Source organism: Enhydra lutris, unplaced genomic scaffold (genome assembly GCF_002288905.1).
Source record: "Enhydra lutris kenyoni isolate GAN:26980312 unplaced genomic scaffold, ASM228890v2 scaffoldscaffold26, whole genome shotgun sequence".
Classification (NCBI taxonomy): domain Eukaryota; kingdom Metazoa; phylum Chordata; class Mammalia; order Carnivora; family Mustelidae; genus Enhydra; species Enhydra lutris.
Window position 1 is genome coordinate 21,440,404 of NW_019154110.1, and position 20,348 is coordinate 21,460,751.

The following is a 20,348-nucleotide window of genomic DNA, read 5'->3' on the forward strand; positions in this document are numbered from 1 at the left end:
TCAGTTTCCTCATCAGCTACATGGGGGGGGCGGATCTATCAGCTCTGGCCTGTGGTGGCCCAGTGCGTCTGGCCCAGTGCTGACAACAAGAAGATGAGGGGAGGGGAGCACGTGACAAGGACACCAGTGGCCGACGCTTTTCCAGGGCAGAGAGGACAGTTAAGGCTGGCCCCAGGAGAGCATCTGCCCTCTGGACCTCCACGGCCATCTCTTCTATCTTGTGCAAGTGTCGGCCGGGGTGGATAGGGGGGAGCACGCCAGCCGGCGTGCGGGGCCTGGGGGTCTCTGCCCTACCGAGGTGAACAGGATGTTGATGGGGTCATGGCAAGACAGGAACTGCTGGCTGTACTGGAGCTGGGCCCGATGCCACTCTTTGCCTCCGGCCGCCACCACCTCCTTCAGGAGCAGGGTCCCCGGCAGAGGGTCATCCACCGAGATGACCGTGGTCAGGTCTGGGAGCCTGCGAGTAGGGAGGGTGGCGAGAGTCAGAGCCTGGACAGACACGAACCTCATCCCCAGGAGTGCCGGGGCTGGGGGGACACACCATGTGCCCTTCTCAATGTGGGACACCCTTACCTCTGACTGTTCAAGGCCCCTGGCTCGGCCTTCTCCAACTCTGGACAGATCTGCTTCAAGATTTGATAGTATTGCTGGCTCTTGAATTGCTTGGGGAAAGCGAGGGCTTTGCAGCCTACCTGTGGGGATGGGGCCGTGCCCCCCCCAGCACAGTCAGCGGGGAGCTCCAGGCAGGGGCTCTGAGTAGTTCTAGCCATTACTCTATCTCTCTCTCACACACACCGCCTCACCCATCCACCACCACCCTGACACACACATGTGCCCCCTTCAACACACACACCAGCCTCGAGTCTAACCAACCACCCTCTCCTCCCAACCTCTAAGGAAAGATAGACTCTGGGGGTCCCCCACCTGTGCAGGCCCTCCCTGACCCCCCACCCCATCTGGCAGGACTGGCCAGGCCCCTCCCCAAGGAGAGGGTCCTACCTTCTTGAGGGCATACTCTAGTTCCATAGCCTGATAGGCTGGGTTCACCGACACCTGGTGGAGACAGTGAGGGGATGTCAGTCAGTATCTTTACTCAACCCTGCCCCTCTCCCTGCCCCTCCATCCTTAGGAGGCACAGAAACATCATGAAGTCAGAGGCAGTGCCCTACACTTCCAGGGCCTCCTTGGTAGGCTTCAGAAGAAAGCCCTACCTTCTGGTGGTTTGGGGGCCGAGGAGCCGGGGAGTCCCCCTGAATTATGCACCCCTACACATTCAGCTGTGTTGGTCAGGGCCCTGCTCACCAGAATGATGCCCGCCTGGGCGGTGGCCAGCTGCATGAGCACCCATGCATAGGAGTTGGGTCCCCACATGCCCAGCCTGTCGCCCTTGCAGAGACCAAGACTCAGGAGCCCAGAAGCGGCTTTGTCCACCTGGTGTAAACAGAGCACAAGAGGTGAGAGGCGGGTGAGCGGGAAGGGGCCTGTGACTCCCACCTCTGCCCTTGGCCCAGGGATTGCCCTCAGATCCCACTGAGAATGAGGGATGGGCAGATTCCCAGGCCTCCATGGGCCTGGAGCTACTCCGAGTTCACAAGTATCCCAGGAGGGAGCGGTACAGGGGACATCAGGGGCAGGTGGCCTCTTCTGCCTCAGTGCTGCCCCATTCTCCTGCTATGCCCCCCCCCCCCCCCCCCCTTGCCGGCCCCCCCCCCACCCCCCCCCCCCCCCCAGCCTGCCACTGTCCCTGCAGTTCCACCTCCCCCAGTACCTGCCCACCTTTGGGGTTCAGACCAGGACCCACCTCCTCCTTGAGCTGGGCAAAGGTCAACCTGATGTTTTCCTGGGATATGACCAAGGCCTCTCTGTCAGGGACCCTCTGTGCTGTGGCTTCCAGGCACTGCCCCACAGTCTTGTGGAGAAGACTATTGTTTGTGAAGCCCTGGACGTAACTGAAGCCTCCAATGGGCAGGGGGACGGTGGCATCCGCCTCTCTGGAGCTGTGGGGAGGCAGGGTTGTGGGGAGATGGGCTCCATGACTCCAGGCAGGGACGTGGGAGGCGCTGCTAGAGAACCCCCCTCCCCAGGACCCCCGGCCCAAGAGAAAGGCTTGGTTATTCTATAACTCTCAAACTGTACTCAAAAACAAAAACAACTAAACTATTAATTATTTTAAAAAACAAAAGCAGAAAAGGCCCCAGAAGTAAAAGTATCACATGGTGGGCTTGGGCCTCCCTGTGCTCACCGGCCCCTCTGGGTGACAGGGGCCGGGCTCCTGCTGAGGCCTTGGCTGGTGGGTAGCGAGGAGCACAACAGGCCTCAGACCCTGTTCCCATCAGAGAGGGTGTGGCGTGGGGCCTGCGGGACAGCGGTGACCATTCCAGCTGCTGTGTCAGAAAGACCATGTGTATCTTCTGTTGATTGGCTGCCCGGATCTTGTGGGGGAGAATTTCTGGGAAGAACCAGATATGCAGGGCAGAGGGGAGCAAAATGGGGTTCCCCCCTAAATGGGAGAGGAGCCTGCTGCCCTCTTCCAGGAGGCGGGCCACGAGGCAAGCTGGTGGGGAGGCTGCTCGGCCTGGCTGCCACTTTGGACCAGGAAGATGAGGAGGAGTTCCACAGTGGGAACACCCCTGGTAGCTTGGTGGGGAGTAGGTGACCACCAGGCTGGGATCAGAGATGGGGTGGCAGGGAGTGTCTGGGGTCTCATCCCAGGTATGTTGCTGGCGGGATGGGCACCTGCCAGACACCTTCGGTGTCCCATGTCACCTCCATGGAGCATCTGTGGTTTCTGCCACAGGGACAGTTCCTTGGGATTCTGTCTTTTGGGGGGGGGGGCTTCAGTTCTCCCCTTCTGCAGCTGAACAGATCTGGGAGGTGTCTGTACCTTCTCAGAGGTCCTAGTGGGTAAAGCCCTTGTCACCTTGGCTGTGACTTCCATAACACGCTCTATGCCTGCTTCTCTTTCAGTCTCTTTCCCCTCACTTCTGCCTCCCAGCACTACAAACCACCTACAGTCCTCATTCTCTGGGGAATCCAAGTAAAGATACAGGGATTCTCCTCTCTAGGCCTCAGCTTCCCCACCTATGACTAGTTTAAGGACTGGATCTGCTGGTTATTCTCAGGTGAAAGGGGATATTATCTTTTTTTTTTTTTTTAAGATTTTATTTATTTATTTGACAGAGATCACAAGTAGGCAGAGAGAGAGAGGAGGAAGCAGGCTCCCTGCTGAGCAGGGAGCCTGATTCGGGGCTCGATTCCAGGACCCTGAGATCATGACCTGAGCTGAAGGCAGAGGCTTTAACCCACTGAGATACCCAGATGCCCCGAAAGGGGATATTATCTAAATGACCTAATTAATCTTTTCTTCCTTCAAATGTTTTTTTAATTTTTTTTTTTTTTTTTTTTTGGTGGTCAGAGAGAGAGCACGAGCACAGGCAGGGGGAGCAGCAGACAGAGGGAGAAGCAGGCTTCCTGCTCAGCAAGGAGCCTGATGCTGAGCTCAATCCCAGAACCCTGGGATCATGACCTGAGCTGAAGGCGGACATGTAACTGACTGAGCCATCCAGGCGTCCTTCTGTTTTGTTTTGTTTTTTAAAAGATTTTATTTATTTATCTGACACAGAGAGAGTACATGCAGAGGGAATAGCAGGCAGAGGCAGAAGGAGAAGCAGGCTCCCCACTGAGCAGGGAGCCCAACGAGGGACTCGATCCCAGGGCCCTGGGTTCATGACCTGAGCTGAAGGCAGACATTTAACTGACTGAACTACCCAGACGTCCCTCTTTCTTTTTTTTTTTTTTTAAGTAGGCTCCATGCCTAGGGTGGAGCCCAGTGTGGTGCTTGAACTCATGACCCCGAGGTCAAGACCAGAGCTGAGTTCAAGAGTTGGATACTTAACTGACTGAGCCACCCAGCTGCCCCCACCGGGTTAAAAGGGTTATGGTGAGTCACCTAGGCCACGCGGTTCCTGCAGATGAGCTGGGGCAGAAAACAGCCCAGACAGCAGGACTCTGCGTCCTGAAAGGCCCACACCCATCACCCACAGGCTGATAACCTAATGAGTTGTTGAGCAGATTCCCAATGGTCGCTCAGTGGTCACCTCAAAAGAGACTGCGTATCCCAAATCCCTACCTCACACACATGTAGTCGAGGGCGTGCATGTTTGCCCACTGGGAAAAAGCATGCTCTTTTTCTTGGGGTTTGCCAAAGCGATGGTTGTAAGAACAAGCACGTGGAGAGAACCTGGCTTAGGGACAAACTGAACACAGGGTTAAGCAGGGAGAGAGACATAGAGACAGAGACAGGAAGACACAGCCACAGACTTCATCGTGAGGCTTTGAATCCCCAGGCCTAGCCGCATGGGATGTCTACCTTCCTCTGGACTTTTCACTGCCAAAAGACAATACACTCCCTCTTTAAATTTAAGCCAGTTTTGGGGGAAAAGAAAAACCAAATTCCATTTGTAACAACGAGGATGAAGCTGGAGGACATGATGTTAAGTTACACAGAGAGACAAACATCGCATGATTTCGCTTATACGTGCAGTCTAAGACATGAGCAAAAAAGATAAATTTGCTTTGATTTGCTTACAACTGGAACATCCTAATATACCTGCATTTTTCACATTCAGTGATGACCGGGGCCCTCGAAGTCCTGGCAGTCGGTCTAGCCTAGCCCAGCATCGGGATCAGGAGGCGGCCAAGGGCTGATCTCAGCCACCTGAATGGCTTTGCTGTCAACAGAGCCTGACAACAGGCTTTCTCTTATTCTCACAGTGACCAGGCGGCGTCCTCTTTAGTTCGGAACTTGGGTTTCTACTCATTCACCATGGATTTCAGACCAGACGCTAGCCTCCTGGAAATTCTAGCTGGTAAGTCAACAGGTTGATTTATGTACAACCTCTCCCCGCCCCTCTAATCCCTGCTAAACAAAACAAAACAAAAAACAGAAAAGAAGCCCATTTCAGTTGTCACGTGTGTTACATCCCTTATTTTTACGGCAGCTCTGATAGGTGCTGTGACAGAGGCCCCCAGTAGGCCCTTGTCCTTAATAAAGCACCCTTGGGGTGTTCAACTGGCCATGGCCATGCGGACCCCAGACTGCATTCCCAAGCTTCCCTCACAGGTGGTCTGCCCAGGGAGATCTACAGAGAGGTACATGTGCAACTTTCCTTCCCGGGAAGGGGCATCTTTTCTTTGTCCTTCACTGGCTGGAATATCATCTGTGACAGGAAGAGAATGGCAGCCATCTTGAGCCACCTGGTGAGCTTGGACACCGCAGAGCTGATGTCGACAGCAAGGCATACCGTGCTGCCATGGGCCGGCTGTCTCCCAGAAAAAAAACTCCCATCTCCTTGAAGCCACAGTGAGAGTGGGTTTCTCTGACATATTCTAGGCAAATCCTAAGAAGGGCAGGTGAAAGCATGAACTCCCATTCTCCAGGTAGAGAGAGTGGAGTGCAAAGAGGCCAAGTGGTCTGCTTGGGCTGGTAGTAGCTGGTTCTGCAGCCGAGGACCACCCGTCACCCCCACACAATTCGGGGAGAAAGAAGTGCGTGGGCAATTCTGTTCTCTAGGCTTTGGACGTATCCCCCAGATTGTCGAATCTCCATTTTATATTTTCCACAACTGTTTATTAATTGACATCAAGAAACAGGGATTGGAGCAGGGCAGGACTGAAGCAGACACAGGTGGCTCGTCCAAAGGACTTAAGAAACCTGGATGAATGCACTTTGCTCATTGATGTGAGAACCACCCATTGTTTCGAAACCCCAAGCGCAAAGAGAGTGGATTCTACTTCCCTCCTTCCTCAAACATGCCCCAAAGGCCTTGGGCAAAAGGAGGGAGCCACTGCTTTTTCTGTTCTTAAACAAAGTGGCAGACATTCCACCTAACTCTGAAAAAGACAGTAGAGATTAGCTTAGGGGACAAGCGGTTTTCTTTTTTTTTTTTTTTAATATTTTTTATTTATTTAACAGACAGAGATCACAAGTAGGTAGAGAGGCAGGCAGAGAGAGAGGGGGAAGCAGGCTCCCCACTGAGCAGAGAGCCCGATGTGGGGCTCGATCCCAGGACCCTGAGACCATGACCTGAGCCAAAGGCAGAGGCTTAACCCACTGAGCCACCCAGGCACCCCGGGGACAAGTGGTTTTTGTTTGTTATTATTATTATCATTATTTCAATTTGGCTGGGAAGCTTATGGAGTTGGAAGAGAGCCAGCAGTTCCTATGGTTCCCAACTCAAAGAACTAAAGTCCAAGAGTCCTCCCCTCTTCTGCAGCTACCCACGGTTAAGCAGAGGAGCCTCCTTCTGACATGAGGTCAGACGGTCAGACAGTCAGACGGTCAGCAGTAGTTTCACTTTATGTCACATGTTGACGTCCTTAACTCACTTCATCTCATCACGTAGGCATTTTATCGTCTCATGTCATCACAGAAGGGTGAGTATAGGAGAATAAGATATTTTGAGAGAGAGAGAAAGACCACATTCACCTAATTTTTATTATAGTATATTGTTATAATTATTCTGTTATTGTTAATTTCTTATGTGCCCAAATTATAATTAAACTTCATCATCAGTATGTATGGATAGGAAAAAGCTTTGTACATACAGGCTTCGGTACTAGCTATGGTTTTAGGCATCCACCAGGGCTCCTGGAACGTATCCCCCATGGATAAGGAGAGACTACTCTCAATGTTTAGCAAAGCTTTCAGCTACTTGGGTTGGGTATTGTAGAACATATAAATACGCGGGAGCCAGGAACTGGAGATGAAATGCCACCTAAAGATCCCCTCAGAGAGTTGGCACTTGAGAATTCAGGGGTACATCAGCTGCCAGGAAACAAGGGTTTGGGTTTTTTTGTTTGTTTGTTTTTTAAGAATTCTCTGATGTTTTATTGTTAGCAACTAAATGTTAGCAACTAAAATGTTCACGGTTCTATCCCCAGTGACTCACAGTGCCTGGAATGTAAGAGGTACTCAGTGGAATCACCAAATGCGTGAATTATAAATAATGCACATAACGACCCATTAACAAATGAGTGAAACACTGAATAGACATTTTTCCAAAGAAGATATAAGGTCCACAAGCACATGAAATGCAAACAAAAGGAATGGGGAGCTACCAGATTACACACACTTGGAAGGCTAGAATAAAAAAAACCAAAAAACCAAAAACCAAAATCAAAAACAAAATAGCAAGTGCTAGTGAGCATGTACAGAAACTGGAACCCCTGGGTATCACCAGGGGGAATGTAAAATGGCACAGCCAATGTGGAAACCAGTTTGGTGTTTCTCCAAAAAGTTAAACATAGAGTTTATGGCCCAGCAATTCTGCTCCTAGGTGTTGAGCCCCCCAAAATTGAAAACAGGTGCTCAAATGCAGACTTGTGCATAAATGTTCATAGCAATTCTATTCACAAAACAGCCAAAGGTGAAAACAACCTAGTGGTTCCAGCAATGGATGAATGGATAAACAAAATAGGGACGATCCATTCAGTGGAATATTATTTGGCCCTGAAAGGGAAATGAAGGAGTAATACCCACTACGACATGGATAAACCCTGAAGATATTACAAGCAAAAGAAGCCAGACACAGAAAGCCACATATGGTAAAATTGCATGCATATGAAATGTTGAGATAGGCAAATCTATAGAGACAGAAAGTAGATTACATGATTGCTTAGGGCTGAGGGGAAGGGAGGATACAGAGGTGATAGCTAACGGTATGGGGTTTCTCTTTGAGGTGAGGAAAATGTTCTAAAACTGACTGTGGTGATTCTTGCACATACCCGTGACTGCACTAAAAACTACTGAATTGGACACTTTAAAAAAACAATGTGAATAATTCCACTCTGAAGCATATACCCAACAGAATTCAGACATGCGCTCACCAAAAGACAGGTACGAGGATTTTTGTGTTATCTCCAATATGGAAACCACCCATCCCATCCACAGTAGGACCAGGGTTATACAATAGCGACAGCAAATGAACCATGACTATACCCAACAACATGAAAGGAACTCATAAAAAAAAAAAAAGTTAAAGGAACCTGATAGAAAAAGGTATATACCATAGGATTCCATTTCTACGTACAAAACAGTCAAAAGTAATCTGCGGTGATGGAGATCAGGAGAGTGGCCATCTGGGTACTGGTTATACGGGCGTGTATATTTTATCAAAAAGTCACCAAGGAAGCACTTAACCTATGTGCCCTTTGCTAAACCCATGGTGTACTTCAGTACAGAGTTTAAAAGAAAACTCTCCTACGGCTTAAGCTAGTGTTGCTTCACTCATAATTCATAAACTACATTCAGTGACAGATTGTGTCCTCTATTTGCCACTTTGTCACAAAAAGTAAAAACAGCCTGTGTCACTTCCGTGCAAAATCCATCCATCCCTTGATAACTCATGCTGGGCAAGCCTAGCAGACACATCTGTTGGTGATCTCTGTTCTAGAAATTACTCAAAGAAAGAAAGAATCTCCTTTCTGAATGCAGCAGGGTTTTCCTTCCTGAGAACGCTGGCAGATGGGAAAGCAGTGTGTATGTCCTCTGTGCCATTCACGGGACACTGTGACTATTGGCCCAACCAACCTGTCTCATACAGGGATGTGCACCACCCCCCCGCCCCCCTGCCCCGCCCCATTCAGGAGCACAGAGCAGCGCATGGCATATTGCTTGTTTTTCAGAATGGCTTACTGGACGCAAGGCCGTGGTCCAGAAGGTTGCCCCCAATTGGAATATGGCCCCAGAGGGAAACCAGAACCACTGGATAACCATCTGCTTTATAATGTCATTTCTAGGAATGTCTATGGGGGGCACCTGGAGGCTCAGATGGTTAACCTCTGCCTCCAGCTCAGGTCATGACCTCCAGGTGGTGGGATTGGGTTCCACGTTGGGCTGCCAGCTCAGCAGGGAGTCTGCTTCTCGCTCTCCCTCTGCCTCTCCTCCCTGTTCGTGCTCTCTCTGTGTGTGTCTCTCTCAAATGAATGAATAAATCTTTTTTTTAATTAAAGATTTTATTTATTTATTTGACAGAGATCACAAGTTGGCAGAGAGGCAGGCAGAGAGAGAGGGGGAAACAGGCTCCCTGCTGAGTGAAGAGCCCGATGTGGGGCTCAATCCCAGGACCCCAGGGTCATGACCTGAGCCAAAGGCAGAGGCTTTAATCCACTGAGCCACCCAGGTGCCCCTGAATAAATAAATCTTAAAAAAAAAAAAAGGAATGTCTGTAGAGATTTTTTTTTTAAGATTTTATTTATTTATTTGACAGAGAGAGATCACAAATAGGCAGAGAGGCAGGCAGAGAGAGAGGGGGGAAGCAGGCTCCCTGCTGAGCAGAGAGCCCCATGCGGGGCTCGATCCCAGGACCCTGAGATCATGACCTGAGCCAAAGGCAGAGGGTTTAACCCACTGAGCCACCCAGGCGCCCCTCTGTAGAGATTTTTAAGACAGGTCAGGAGTGTGGTGATTCTGATTTATGAAAAAGATGGGCACTGTCAGTGGGGAAGGGCAGTGCCAGGTAAATGTCCCACAGGGTATGTGACCTGAAGGCAGAAAGAGCACAGCAACACTCCACCTTGCAAGGCTCTCCTGCCTGTTTCCTCAGGGAAATCCTCCCCAGCACTTTTGTCCTTGTCTTACAAGTGGAGAAAATTGAGGGCGAGGTTAAGCAAATGTTCAAGACACTGCAGTACAAGTTAATTAACAGGGCCCCATCATTCGATCAGAGAGAACTTTCCACAAAAACAGACCGAGTGGCACTGACAAGTGAAACACAGACCTGCCACACACTCAAGGAAGAAGGACGACGTGTGGCAGGTAAGCATCGGGAAAGATGTCCCCTTCACAAATCAGAGAAGAACAACTATGAGGCATTTGTTTCCAAAGAGATCAACAAAAGTGGAAAATATTGATATTGTAATGTCTGCAACTTATTTTCAAGGGGTGGCAAAATACTGTGGGATGTGTGGTATGTGTGTGTCTAGTGTGTGGTGTGTGTATGGTGCTTGGGTGTGTGGTGTGTGTGTCTGGTGCATATATGTGGTGTGTGTGTGTGTGGGTGTGGTGTGAGTGGTGTGGTATGTGTGGTGTGGTGTGGCATGTGTGTGGTGTGTGGTGTATGTGTGGTATGGTGTGTCTGGTGTCTGTGTTTGTGTGCTGTGTGTATCTCGCATGTGGTGCTTGTGTGTGGTGTGTGTGCTTGTGTGTGCATGTGGTGCTTGTGTGTGGTGTGTGTGCATGTGTGTGTGGTATATGTGTTTGGTGTGTGGTGTGTGTGTCTGGTGTGTGATGTATGTGTGTGGTGCCTGTGTGTGTGGTGTATGTGCATGTTTTTGTGTGGTGTGTGGTATGTGTGTTTGGTGTGTGTCTGTGTGTGTCTGGTGTGTGGTGTGTGTGTCTGGTGTTGTGGTATATGTGTGTGATGCCTGTGTGTGTGGTGTATGTGCATGTGTATGTGGTGTGTGGTTTGTGTGTTTGGTGTGTGTGTATGTCTGGTGTGTGGTGGTGTGTGTGTGTGGTGCCTGTGTGTGTGGTGTGTGTACTGCGTGTGTGTATTTGCAGGGAGAGAAAGGGTGGGGAGGGAGGGAGAGACCTACTCTTTGCCACTTCAGCAGCTGGTATTCTAAATTCAATCATTTTGGTCATTCATCTGGATTATTATACCACCGGGCCCCAAAAGCTGTTATTCCAAAATCACGTGTATATTGAAAGTAATTCAGAATTCTGTCTGATTCTGAATAAATGAGAAGTCATTACAGGGCAAAATAGAACAAATCACCAATCCTCTGCCCAAACCAGAGACTGCTGTCTTTCCAGAGGAGCCTGAGTCTCATTTCAAAATTCCATGACAGGTATTCTTGTCAAAGAGGACAGCGAGGCCGTCCTGCAGAGCAGTTTCAGCTAAATGAAAGGCGGTCTCCGCCGCAGGGGCCAGTCTGTGGTGTCCTTGGCTCCGAGCAGCCAGTCTGCGAGCTTATCCCGGGATAAGAAGCGGAGGTACTCAGCACAGAGCCCACGGATTATAGCACTGTCCTCAGTATTGCCAACAAAAGCTCCCTAACTAGAGAAGATCAGTAACATGACTGTTAATCTCGACACAAAAACCAGAACGATTGATAATACAGAATGTTGGCAAGGATGTGAAGAAATGGGCCAGGGTGTAAAACTGGCACAATATTTTTATTTTATTTTTTAAAAGATTTTATTTATTTATTTATTTGACAGAGAGAGACAGCAAGAGAGGGAACACAGCAGGGGGAGTGGGAGAGGGAGAAGCAGGCTTCCCACTGAGCAGGGAACCTGACGCGGGGCTGGATCCCAGGACCCTCGGATCACTACCTGAGCCGAAGGCAGATGCTTAACGACTGCGCCACCCAAGGTGCCCCAGCAAAAGATTTTTAAAGGGCAGTGAGGACAGAAGTTGTAATACTCCTTATGTTCCAGGGGACCCCTCCCCTACCACCTCGAGCTGGGACTTCCTGGGAATTAAAAAGGGAGGTTAATGGCAAACCAAGAAGCATTGATATGTCAGCATTTCTGCCAAACTGCGGAAAGAAATCTCAATAGAAAAGGGCCTGAATCTTCAAAGTCCCAGCAATTCATGTGTGGCAAACTGTTTTCTCACATTAATATCCACTTTGCATTAAATTTGAGTTTTGTAATTTTGTCTTTTTTTTTTAATAAAGACGGCAGCTCAAATTATACTAGCTTCAGAACCCTCAAATCTGGATCCCTTCTGATTTAGTAATATCTGTCAACATTTGAATACGCAAATCCTTCGGCCAGTCATGCTATCCTAAAAAACAAACAACGAATAAAACACATGAATGCCTCAAGGTATGAATAAGGATGTTAATTGCTACTTAGCAAAGAATTGAGAAAAAACACTTTATTTTTTAAGTAAGGGATTAGATAAGTAAATACAGAGCATCTGTACAAAAGAACCCTATGCCATTAAAAAAAATGAAGACACTCTCTGTATTTAACGAGATGGAAAATGTCTAATACATTTTAGGTGAAACAGCGCATTTCAGAATAATGAGAATTGACATTTATCGATGCGTCCTCATGCCAGTTCTCTCCTAAAGACTCCATTCTTAGGATCTCTTGTGATCTTCATAGCCACTCCCTGACCAAGATACACACCCACCTTCATTTGGGAATGAAGCTCAAAGAAATGCCAATAAGTAGCCAAGCTGGGATTCAAACCCCGGACTTCCCAAGGCTTCCAGAATATACAAAGCGAATCTCACGGCTTAAAGAGAGCTTCCATGTACGTGTGTGTTCTATGATCATCGGTCTTGGATCATCTATACAAGGATTGTTCTTTTTAAATTTTATTTATGTATTTATTTTTTAAGATTTTATTTATTTATTTGACAGAGAGAGAGAGAGAGAGAGCGCGAGGGCACAAGCTGGGGAAGAGGCAGGCAGACGGAGAGGGAGAAGCAGGCTCCCCACTGAGGAAGAAGCCCCATTCGGGGCTTGATCCCAGGACCCTGGGATCAGGACCTGAGCCGATGGGAAATACCCAACCGATTGAGCCAACTGGGCGCCCCTCTTCATTTTTTATGAATGAAGAAGCAAGAGGTTTATTTCCTTATGGTTCCACATCTGGTGGGGGTCACCCCTGGACCCCTTTCTGCGTGTGTTTCTCTTTAAACTGCAGCCCTTCCACAACCTCTCCCGGAGGCCCTATGGGGTCTGGAGCCGCAAACCAGGGGGCCCTCTAAGTGCCACAGGTGCCTGGAGAAATAGCCCCACTAAACCCCCACCCCCCAGACCTCCAGCATACGCTGGTCCTTTTCTGAGATTTACTTGTGGAAACTGATTTGCCTTCACAGCCTCTGATCTCACTGTCCCGTTCTCATGTTCTAGTTCCCTCATCCTGGTGCCAACCACCTGTGGACCCCATAACTGCCTAGCCCGTTTCCTGATGTCACCAGGCTGGAAAGTCTTGTGCCCCAGCGTTGGTCCTGCCTGGTCCAGCCTGGCTTTGCAGGGGGATCTAGACAGAATAGAGGAGCTGGCTGGTTTGGGGAGCTCCCATGGCATTCTGGACATTCTAGGGTTGGCAACTAAAGTCCAGGCCAGAGGCAACCATGGGTGCCAAGGATCACACAGTCCCGATGGGGGTAGAACTGGGCCCCAGAGGAGTCAAGGGAGGCAGGCTCAATCAGGCCACCTAGGCAAACATGTCTGCAGGGTCTCCTTGGGGGAAGAAACTCTTCCACCTCCTGTTACATATTACCTGCTGGAAGGAGGTGCTTGGCACCGGAACAAGAGGCTCAAAGGTGAATCCTGCCCTTGCTGGGTGCTGGAATGACCCAGATTACCCTGGGCAAAGCTCTTAATCCTTTCAGAAGCCCCGAAGCAGGGAGGGTAACTAGATTTGAGGGCTCCTGGGGACTGTGGGAACACACCCCATGCTGAGGCAGACCACTGCTCCCCTGGGCAAGGTGCCATGTTAGCTACCAGCAAGAAGGCTTTAGAAACGAAATTGAAAGCAATAGCCTATTTTTGTTCCAAGTCATGGACTGGCCTCTGCCCTTCCCCCCTCTACAAGCATTTGATGCCAGGCTGGTCCCCGGGGCCCTAAGAAAAACATAAATCATCCACAAAGCTAAAAGACAAGCAGCTGTCCGGGTTTAAAATTTCATCTTATACGTAAGAGACCAGGGATTAGTATTCAGCTTGTATTTAAAGCAAACAAACTTATGAATCAATAAGGACAAGTAATCTAACATAATAAACAGGCAAAGAATATGAACAGAAAATTCACAGAAGACATTTCAGAAGAGCCCAGTCTCACGGCTAATCAGGGAAATGTCCATTCAGCCCACAGTGAGATACATTTTGGCCCCTACCAGAGGAACAAAAAGTTCCTGTGTTCATTCAGTGACACTAAGCATTTGTGAGGACTTTTGGACATGGGACTCTGGGTTGCTACTGGAGGTCACAGCAGCACATCCTCTTCAGGGCAATTTCCAGAAAAGCTGGAACTTCAACCCTTTAACCCACCAATTGTGTTGGGTTAAATTGTGCTGCTGGAGACACAGTTATATAATGGAGCAGGAATAATCCAGATCTACAGTGTCCGTGTAAATAGATCTTTAAAACACACTGTTGAGAGAAAAAGGGAAGGGCATTCTCGTACAACTTGTGCTGAGATTATGAAAGCCCAAGTATTGTTTATGAAAACAAAAATTGGAAAACCAGAAGCACTTATTACTTGCTTGGTGTGATTTGAGGTGCCTTCCAAATGATAGAATATACTGTTTATGGAACGGAGACATATGAAAAACAAAAAAATGCACTCAGACACAACATGCATTCAATCTATGCCACTGGCTCTCGGTGAAGAGGTGGGTTACAGGATGGCTATAAAAGGGACTTGAATTTGATCCATGTTTTAGTTCTTTTATGCACAATTTTCTGTAACAAGTATGGCTCTATGTTCATTTGGGGTGATAGGTCCTTTGGTGTTCATTTTTTTGTCATGTGATTATGGTTAATTTTCTCTTCCATATGAAATATTCATGAAGGAAAATACAAGAGGATTGGTGAACTCCCAAGAAGGGCACCTAAAACATTCAAAAGATGGAACATCTTCCGGGCATGGACAGAGGGAGATGCACTGGTCCCATCATATGAAAGGCCAGGGCAAGACCAACATTTACATGATGAGAAAACCCAGTCTGTCTCTGAAGTTCATGTGCTGTACTCACAGCAAGCCTCTGTCCTCAGTCAACACATTCCGTCTATGAGACACAGTTGTAGGTACACAGGCCAGTGCAACGCCAAGTTCGTGGTGAAGGAAAGGCTGGTTCTCCTCTTTTATCCTCCTTGCACACCAAGATTCATATCCTCACTATCCAACACACCATTCTTCCAGCTCCTGGACCACTCACTGATACACACCCCATGGGGCTGTGTTCTCTCCTCTCCCTAAGTTACACAAAGACACTAGACTGCTGGTTGACCTGGGAGTGGCACTTGACATGGGAGTAGAGTTGGCTCATGCTTGGGCAGGAGAGGACAACTTTGAACAGGTAACAGTTGTCTGTTCTGAAATAAAGTTATAATTTTCAGGTACCTGCAGAAACGGGTGACACATTTATACCAGCGACAACATACAGCTATTGTCCAAGAAAATGAAGGTGCTGAGTGACAAGTGAAATCCAAACTAGAACACTACTGAATGGTCACTTTCTTAATTGATGGCCCAGAATGACTGATGTTTTAAAAAGAAATTTTGATTCAAGTCTCTTTTAGGAAAAAGAAACAACCCTCAAAAATAGATCAGTCTTGCATATAAAACACAAAGCTACAAAATATTGAGAAAAAAAAAAAAACATGGGAGAAAAATCTTTAGGATCTAGGGCTAGGCAAAATTTTTTAGACTTGACACCACAAACGTGGTCTGTAAAATTGGTAACCAGGCCTTGTAAAAATGAAAACTTTTTGCTCTGTACAATCCTCTTAAGAGGGTAAAAAGACAAGGCACAGAATGGGAGAAAATATTTGCAAACCACGTATCTGACAGAGGACTAGTCCTTAGAATACATAAAGAACTCTGTAAACTCAACAGTTAAAAACCCCAAAGAATCCAACTACAAAATGGGTAAAAGACATGAAGATACATTTCATCAAAGATGGCAAATAAGCCTATGGAAAGATAGTCAACATCATTCAACATTAGGGTAATTCATATGAAAACCACAGTATTACTACATACCTATCAGAATGGCGAAAATAAAAAATAGACAATGGTGAGAATGCTGATGACTCACGCATTGTTGGTGGGATCATAAAATGGTTCAGTCATCCTGGAAAACAGGCAGTTTCTTTTAAAAGCGAAATAGGCAACTACCATATGAGCCGGCAATTACACATTGGGGGCCATGATCCCAAATAAAGAATTCTGTTCCCAGGGAAATGAAGGCTTATGTTCACACAAAAATCTGTACACAAATGCTTATAGCAGCCTTATATGAAGACATTGGAAACAATCCAAGTATCTTCCAATGAACGAATGGGTAAGCCAACTGCACATCCGTAACAAAGAATACTAGTTAGTAATAATAAGAAAGGAACTATTGACATGCACAGAAACCTGGATGAATTTCCAGAGAATTCCTCAGAACAAAAAAACCAATTGCAAAACATACCATACAATATGATTCTGTCTACACCATATCTTGAAATTTCAAAATCATGGAAGATTGCTAAAGGTTAAGCAAGGCCTGGAGGTGAGAAAGAATTAAGTGTCGTCATGAAAGAGAAAATTGAAGTACCCTTGTGATACTGTACTAATTTTGCAAGAGGTTACCATTCAGGGAAACCAGATAAAGGGCATATGGGATCTGTTTGTGTTCTTTCTTTCTTTCTTTTTTTTTTTTTAAGATTTTATTTATTTATTTGACAGAGAGGGAGAGATCACAAGTAGGCAGAGAGGCAGGCAGAGAGAGAGGGGGAAGCAGGCTTCCTGCTGAGCAGAGAGCCCGATGTGGGGCTCTATCCCAGAACCTTGAGATCATGACCTGAACCAAAGGCAGAGGCTTAACCCACTGAGCCACCCAGGTGTTTCTGTTTGCATTATTTCTTACAACTGCATGTGAATTTTGACTTATCTCTAAATAAAAAGGTTAACTTAAAAAAAGGTCCTTAGATTATATAATATTGGGGACTGTTAACCCTTGACGCATCTGGGGCCCCACTTCTCAATATGCCTTTCTGTCATCACACCCAAGAAGTAAAATGTTGGGCAGGTGAGATCATGTCCTTTCCCCCAGAGTTATCAAGGAAAGCTAAACGGCTCAATGCATAATACACACACTCTCACGAATTTTTGTCAAGGTTAATGGGTCCATCCTCCCCAAGACACCCCTTGGTTTTTGAGCAAAAGAAGCTAGACACAAAAGCATATACTCTAAGATTCAAGGATCGGCAAAATTAACCTATGGAGATCAGAAGTCAAAATCACAGTGGTAGCCTCTGGTTAGGGAAGGGCATTGACTGGAAACGGGTATGAGAGAAATTTCTAGACCTGTGCTGTCTATAGGATAACCGCTAGTCACATGTGGTTATGGAGCACTTGAAATGTTGCTAGTCTGCACGAAGGTTTTCTGTGAGTGTTAAATACACACCCGGTTTGGAAGACTTTATTAAAAAAAAAAAAAGAATGTAAAACACTTCAGCTGGTAATTTTTAAAAGATTGGTCATACGCTAAAATGATATTTTGACTATACTAAGTCAAAGAAAATGTGTCATTAAAACTAATGTCACCTATTTCTTATTACCTTCTTAATATGGCTACTAGAAAACTTACAATTGCATGTGTGGCTCATGGTATGTCTCTATTGAATAACACTGCTTTATTTTTTTTTAATTTATTTTAATTAACATATAATGTATTATAAGCCCCAGGGGTACAGGTCTGTGAATTGCCAGGTTTACACACTTCACAGCACTCATCATAGCACATACCCTCCCCAATGAAGAACACTGCTTTAGAGTGAAGGCTGGGTTCTAGCTCTTGGGGTGTTGAGTACACAGTTGTGTTAAAATGCACCAAACTGTACTCTTAAGATTCATGCATTGTGATTATGTCATAAAGTCCCATGATCTTTTTTTAAAAATATTTTATTTATTTACTTGACAGAGAGAGATCACAAGTAGGCAGAGAGGCAGGCAGAGAGAGAGGAAGGGAAGAAGGCTCCCCGCCGAGCAGAGAGCCTGATGTGGGGCTCCATCCCAGGATGCTGGAATCATGACCTGAGCCGAAGGCAGAGGCTTTAAACCATTGAGCCACCCAGGTGTCCCAGTCCCATGATCTTTTTATCACCCAACATAACCTTCCTGAAGGAGCCGATAGCCTACAAGGGACTACAAAGAACTGTAGAGTGATACGAGCTACAGTAAAGAGATGAGCAAGTCATCCTACAACGAAGCATTGGAAATTATTATTCGAGTCTAGCAAACTCAGGAAGCTATTTCTGAAAGCCTGAAGTTCTTGGGGGTTGCAAGGCATTGACGCTGTGGGTCTTCCCTTGGGTTACTTTTACGGAGCCCCCGGGGAAAGGATTTGGGCTGACTCAGAACACTTGCTCCTTAATGGGATCACGAAGGTACAGAGGAGGTTAGCTTCTGACCTTAGCTTTCTAGAGACAAAACCCTCAATGTTTTTTGTTCCCCTGGAGAACTAGAGAGAACCAAAGAGTGTCAGGAGGTTGCAAGGAATTCATTAGGGTTCTACACAAGCAAGACTTCACGTGAGTGGGAAGGCTTCATACTTCAACCGCAGTGCTCCTGAATTAGGGGATCGGGCTCAAAGCCCAGCCTCCTTAGGAATCACGGAATGTCTACAGAAATGTAGAGTGTTTCTTGTCTAAGTGGCTATTTTACCAACTAGCCAAGGGACAGAGAGATTGAGTGAATTGCCTAAAGCCATTCGGAATTAGAAAGTATAGGTGTGGACCTTGCTCCCCTGTCATCTGATTCCTACAGGGAGAAACACGGACCAACAGCACCGACAGGGTTCATAAAACAGGATCGGTAAGCTGGAGACAGAGCTTGTTTATTTTTGAAGGGAGAGACAAGTGGCAGAATTATTGGTACCTGTCATTTATTAGGACATGCTCCCAGCAAGTCCTATTCAAAGAATGAAATTACATCCTGTACTTTAGTTCGCTCAACATTATGATAAGCAAAAAAAAAAAATGCAAGCACAGGCATATTACATACCCCAAGCAGCCCAGCTTGGTTTAGGCAATTACCTTGCCAGAACTGTCTCCCTCCTACTCTCCCAAGTTCCTAAACCGTGGGCCTTGAGGTTGTTATAGGAATGCACAAACCCATTGTTAGCAAGCATTTCCTGTATAACAGCTCACCACTGCAGTGGGTTGACGATCTCTTTAGCACTAGGCTGTGAGTTAAAAAGTTTCTTAATGTGACATTATTTAACTCTCAAACAACATTATTCACATATGGGAAAGGTCAAGTTCAACTTAGTCCCAAAGCAACCAGCTAAAATGGTTCATTTGAACCCAGATCTGCCTGGCTTCAACATTTCTGCCTATAGATTGAATAAATTAAAGAATGTGGGGGCACCTGGGTATCTCAGTTGGTTAAGCAGCTGCCTTTGGCTCAGGTCCTGATCCCAGGATCCTGTGGGGTTCCCTGCTCAGCAGAGAGTCCTCTCCGTCCTCTCCCTCTGACCCACCCCTTGCATGTGCTCACTCTCTCTCTGCCAAATAAATAATAAAATCTTTAAAAAATATTTAATTTACTTATTTGGCAGAGAGAGAGAGAGAGACATAGAGCAAGAGACAGAACACAAGCAGGGGGAGTGGGAGAGGAAGAAGCAGGCTTCCCGGCGAAGAGGGAGCCCAATGCGGGGCTCAATCCTAGGAGCCTAAGATCATGACCTGAGCTGAAGGCAGACGCTTAATGACTGAGCCGCCCAGGTGCCCCTAAATAAAATATTCTTTTTTTTAAATTAAAGAATGTGGGGGAGGTTGGGAGGGCTTGATACCCAGGATTCAGAAGAGTTCAAGCATAGACAAAATTTCATGCAAGGATATGGGCTTCATACTTCAGACTACAGCCCTATCATTGGAGGGATCAGCTTCAAACTCCAGCCTCAGCAGCAAGTCTCTCCCAGTCCCATTCCCACCAATCAGATTCTTCTTGCTTTAGTTGCCATCCTCCAAGGAACAGCACCCTTTCTGCCTTGTTTCGGGGGTCTATGGTCTTCCCCTGTAGATCCATTTTAGGCAAAGAACTCAGTGAAAACAAGCTCATTGATCTGTATACCCGTCTGCAACCTCCAGAGTACATTGCCATCTATTCCATGAGAGGTAGGAAAGGGTAACCAAACTTATATGTACCATTCACTGGTTACAAAGTCTAAGTTTATAGTTTTTTTTAATAAATTTTTAATGCTTTTATTTATTTATTTGAGAGAGAGAGAGAGAGCATGAGAGGAGAGAGGTCAGCGGGAGAAGCAGACTCCCCGCCGAGCAGGGAGTCTGATGTGGGACTCAATCCCAGGACTCCAGGATCATGACCTGAGCCGAAGGCAGTCGCTTAACCAAATGAGCCACCCAGGCGCCCCCTATAGTTTATTTTTTATTGTTACATTTAAACTGGAGGATCCCTGGTGTCATGTGTAAATCATTACCAGCTCACTTGTTACTCATCTTTGGGGAGTTATGGGAAGAGTCTCTTTTTTGGTAACAATTACGGTTTCCAACCAAAATGCTTCCTGGCTTAATACAATCCCCTCACATAGGGACAGCATTTAACAATTTCTAATACTGGTCCCACCTGTACAGCCATTCC

General features: G+C 46.9%; 1 protein-coding gene across 6 annotated transcripts in view; it reads right to left on the bottom strand.

Moving 5' to 3' along the window:
• The window catches only part of LOC111151498 (acyl-CoA synthetase family member 2), a 34,987-nt gene that overhangs the window by 10,934 nt on the left and 3,705 nt on the right, over positions 1-20,348 (bottom strand). For 2 of the 6 annotated variants that reach the window (XM_022509520.1, XM_022509516.1), the window contains 5 exons: positions 1,805-2,000; positions 1,306-1,434; positions 1,003-1,056; positions 577-695; positions 295-460 (listed from right to left, as the gene is read on the bottom strand). In XM_022509520.1, the coding sequence (XP_022365228.1) occupies positions 295-460; positions 577-695; positions 1,003-1,056; positions 1,306-1,374 (408 nt within the window). In that variant the 5' untranslated portion in view covers positions 1,375-1,434; positions 1,805-2,000. Of the gene's footprint in view, positions 1-294; positions 461-576; positions 696-1,002; positions 1,057-1,305; positions 1,435-1,804; positions 2,001-4,612; positions 4,649-20,348 lie in introns of those variants that run through there. The other 4 variants (XM_022509521.1, XM_022509517.1, XM_022509518.1 and 1 more) reach the window with 4 other exon arrangements.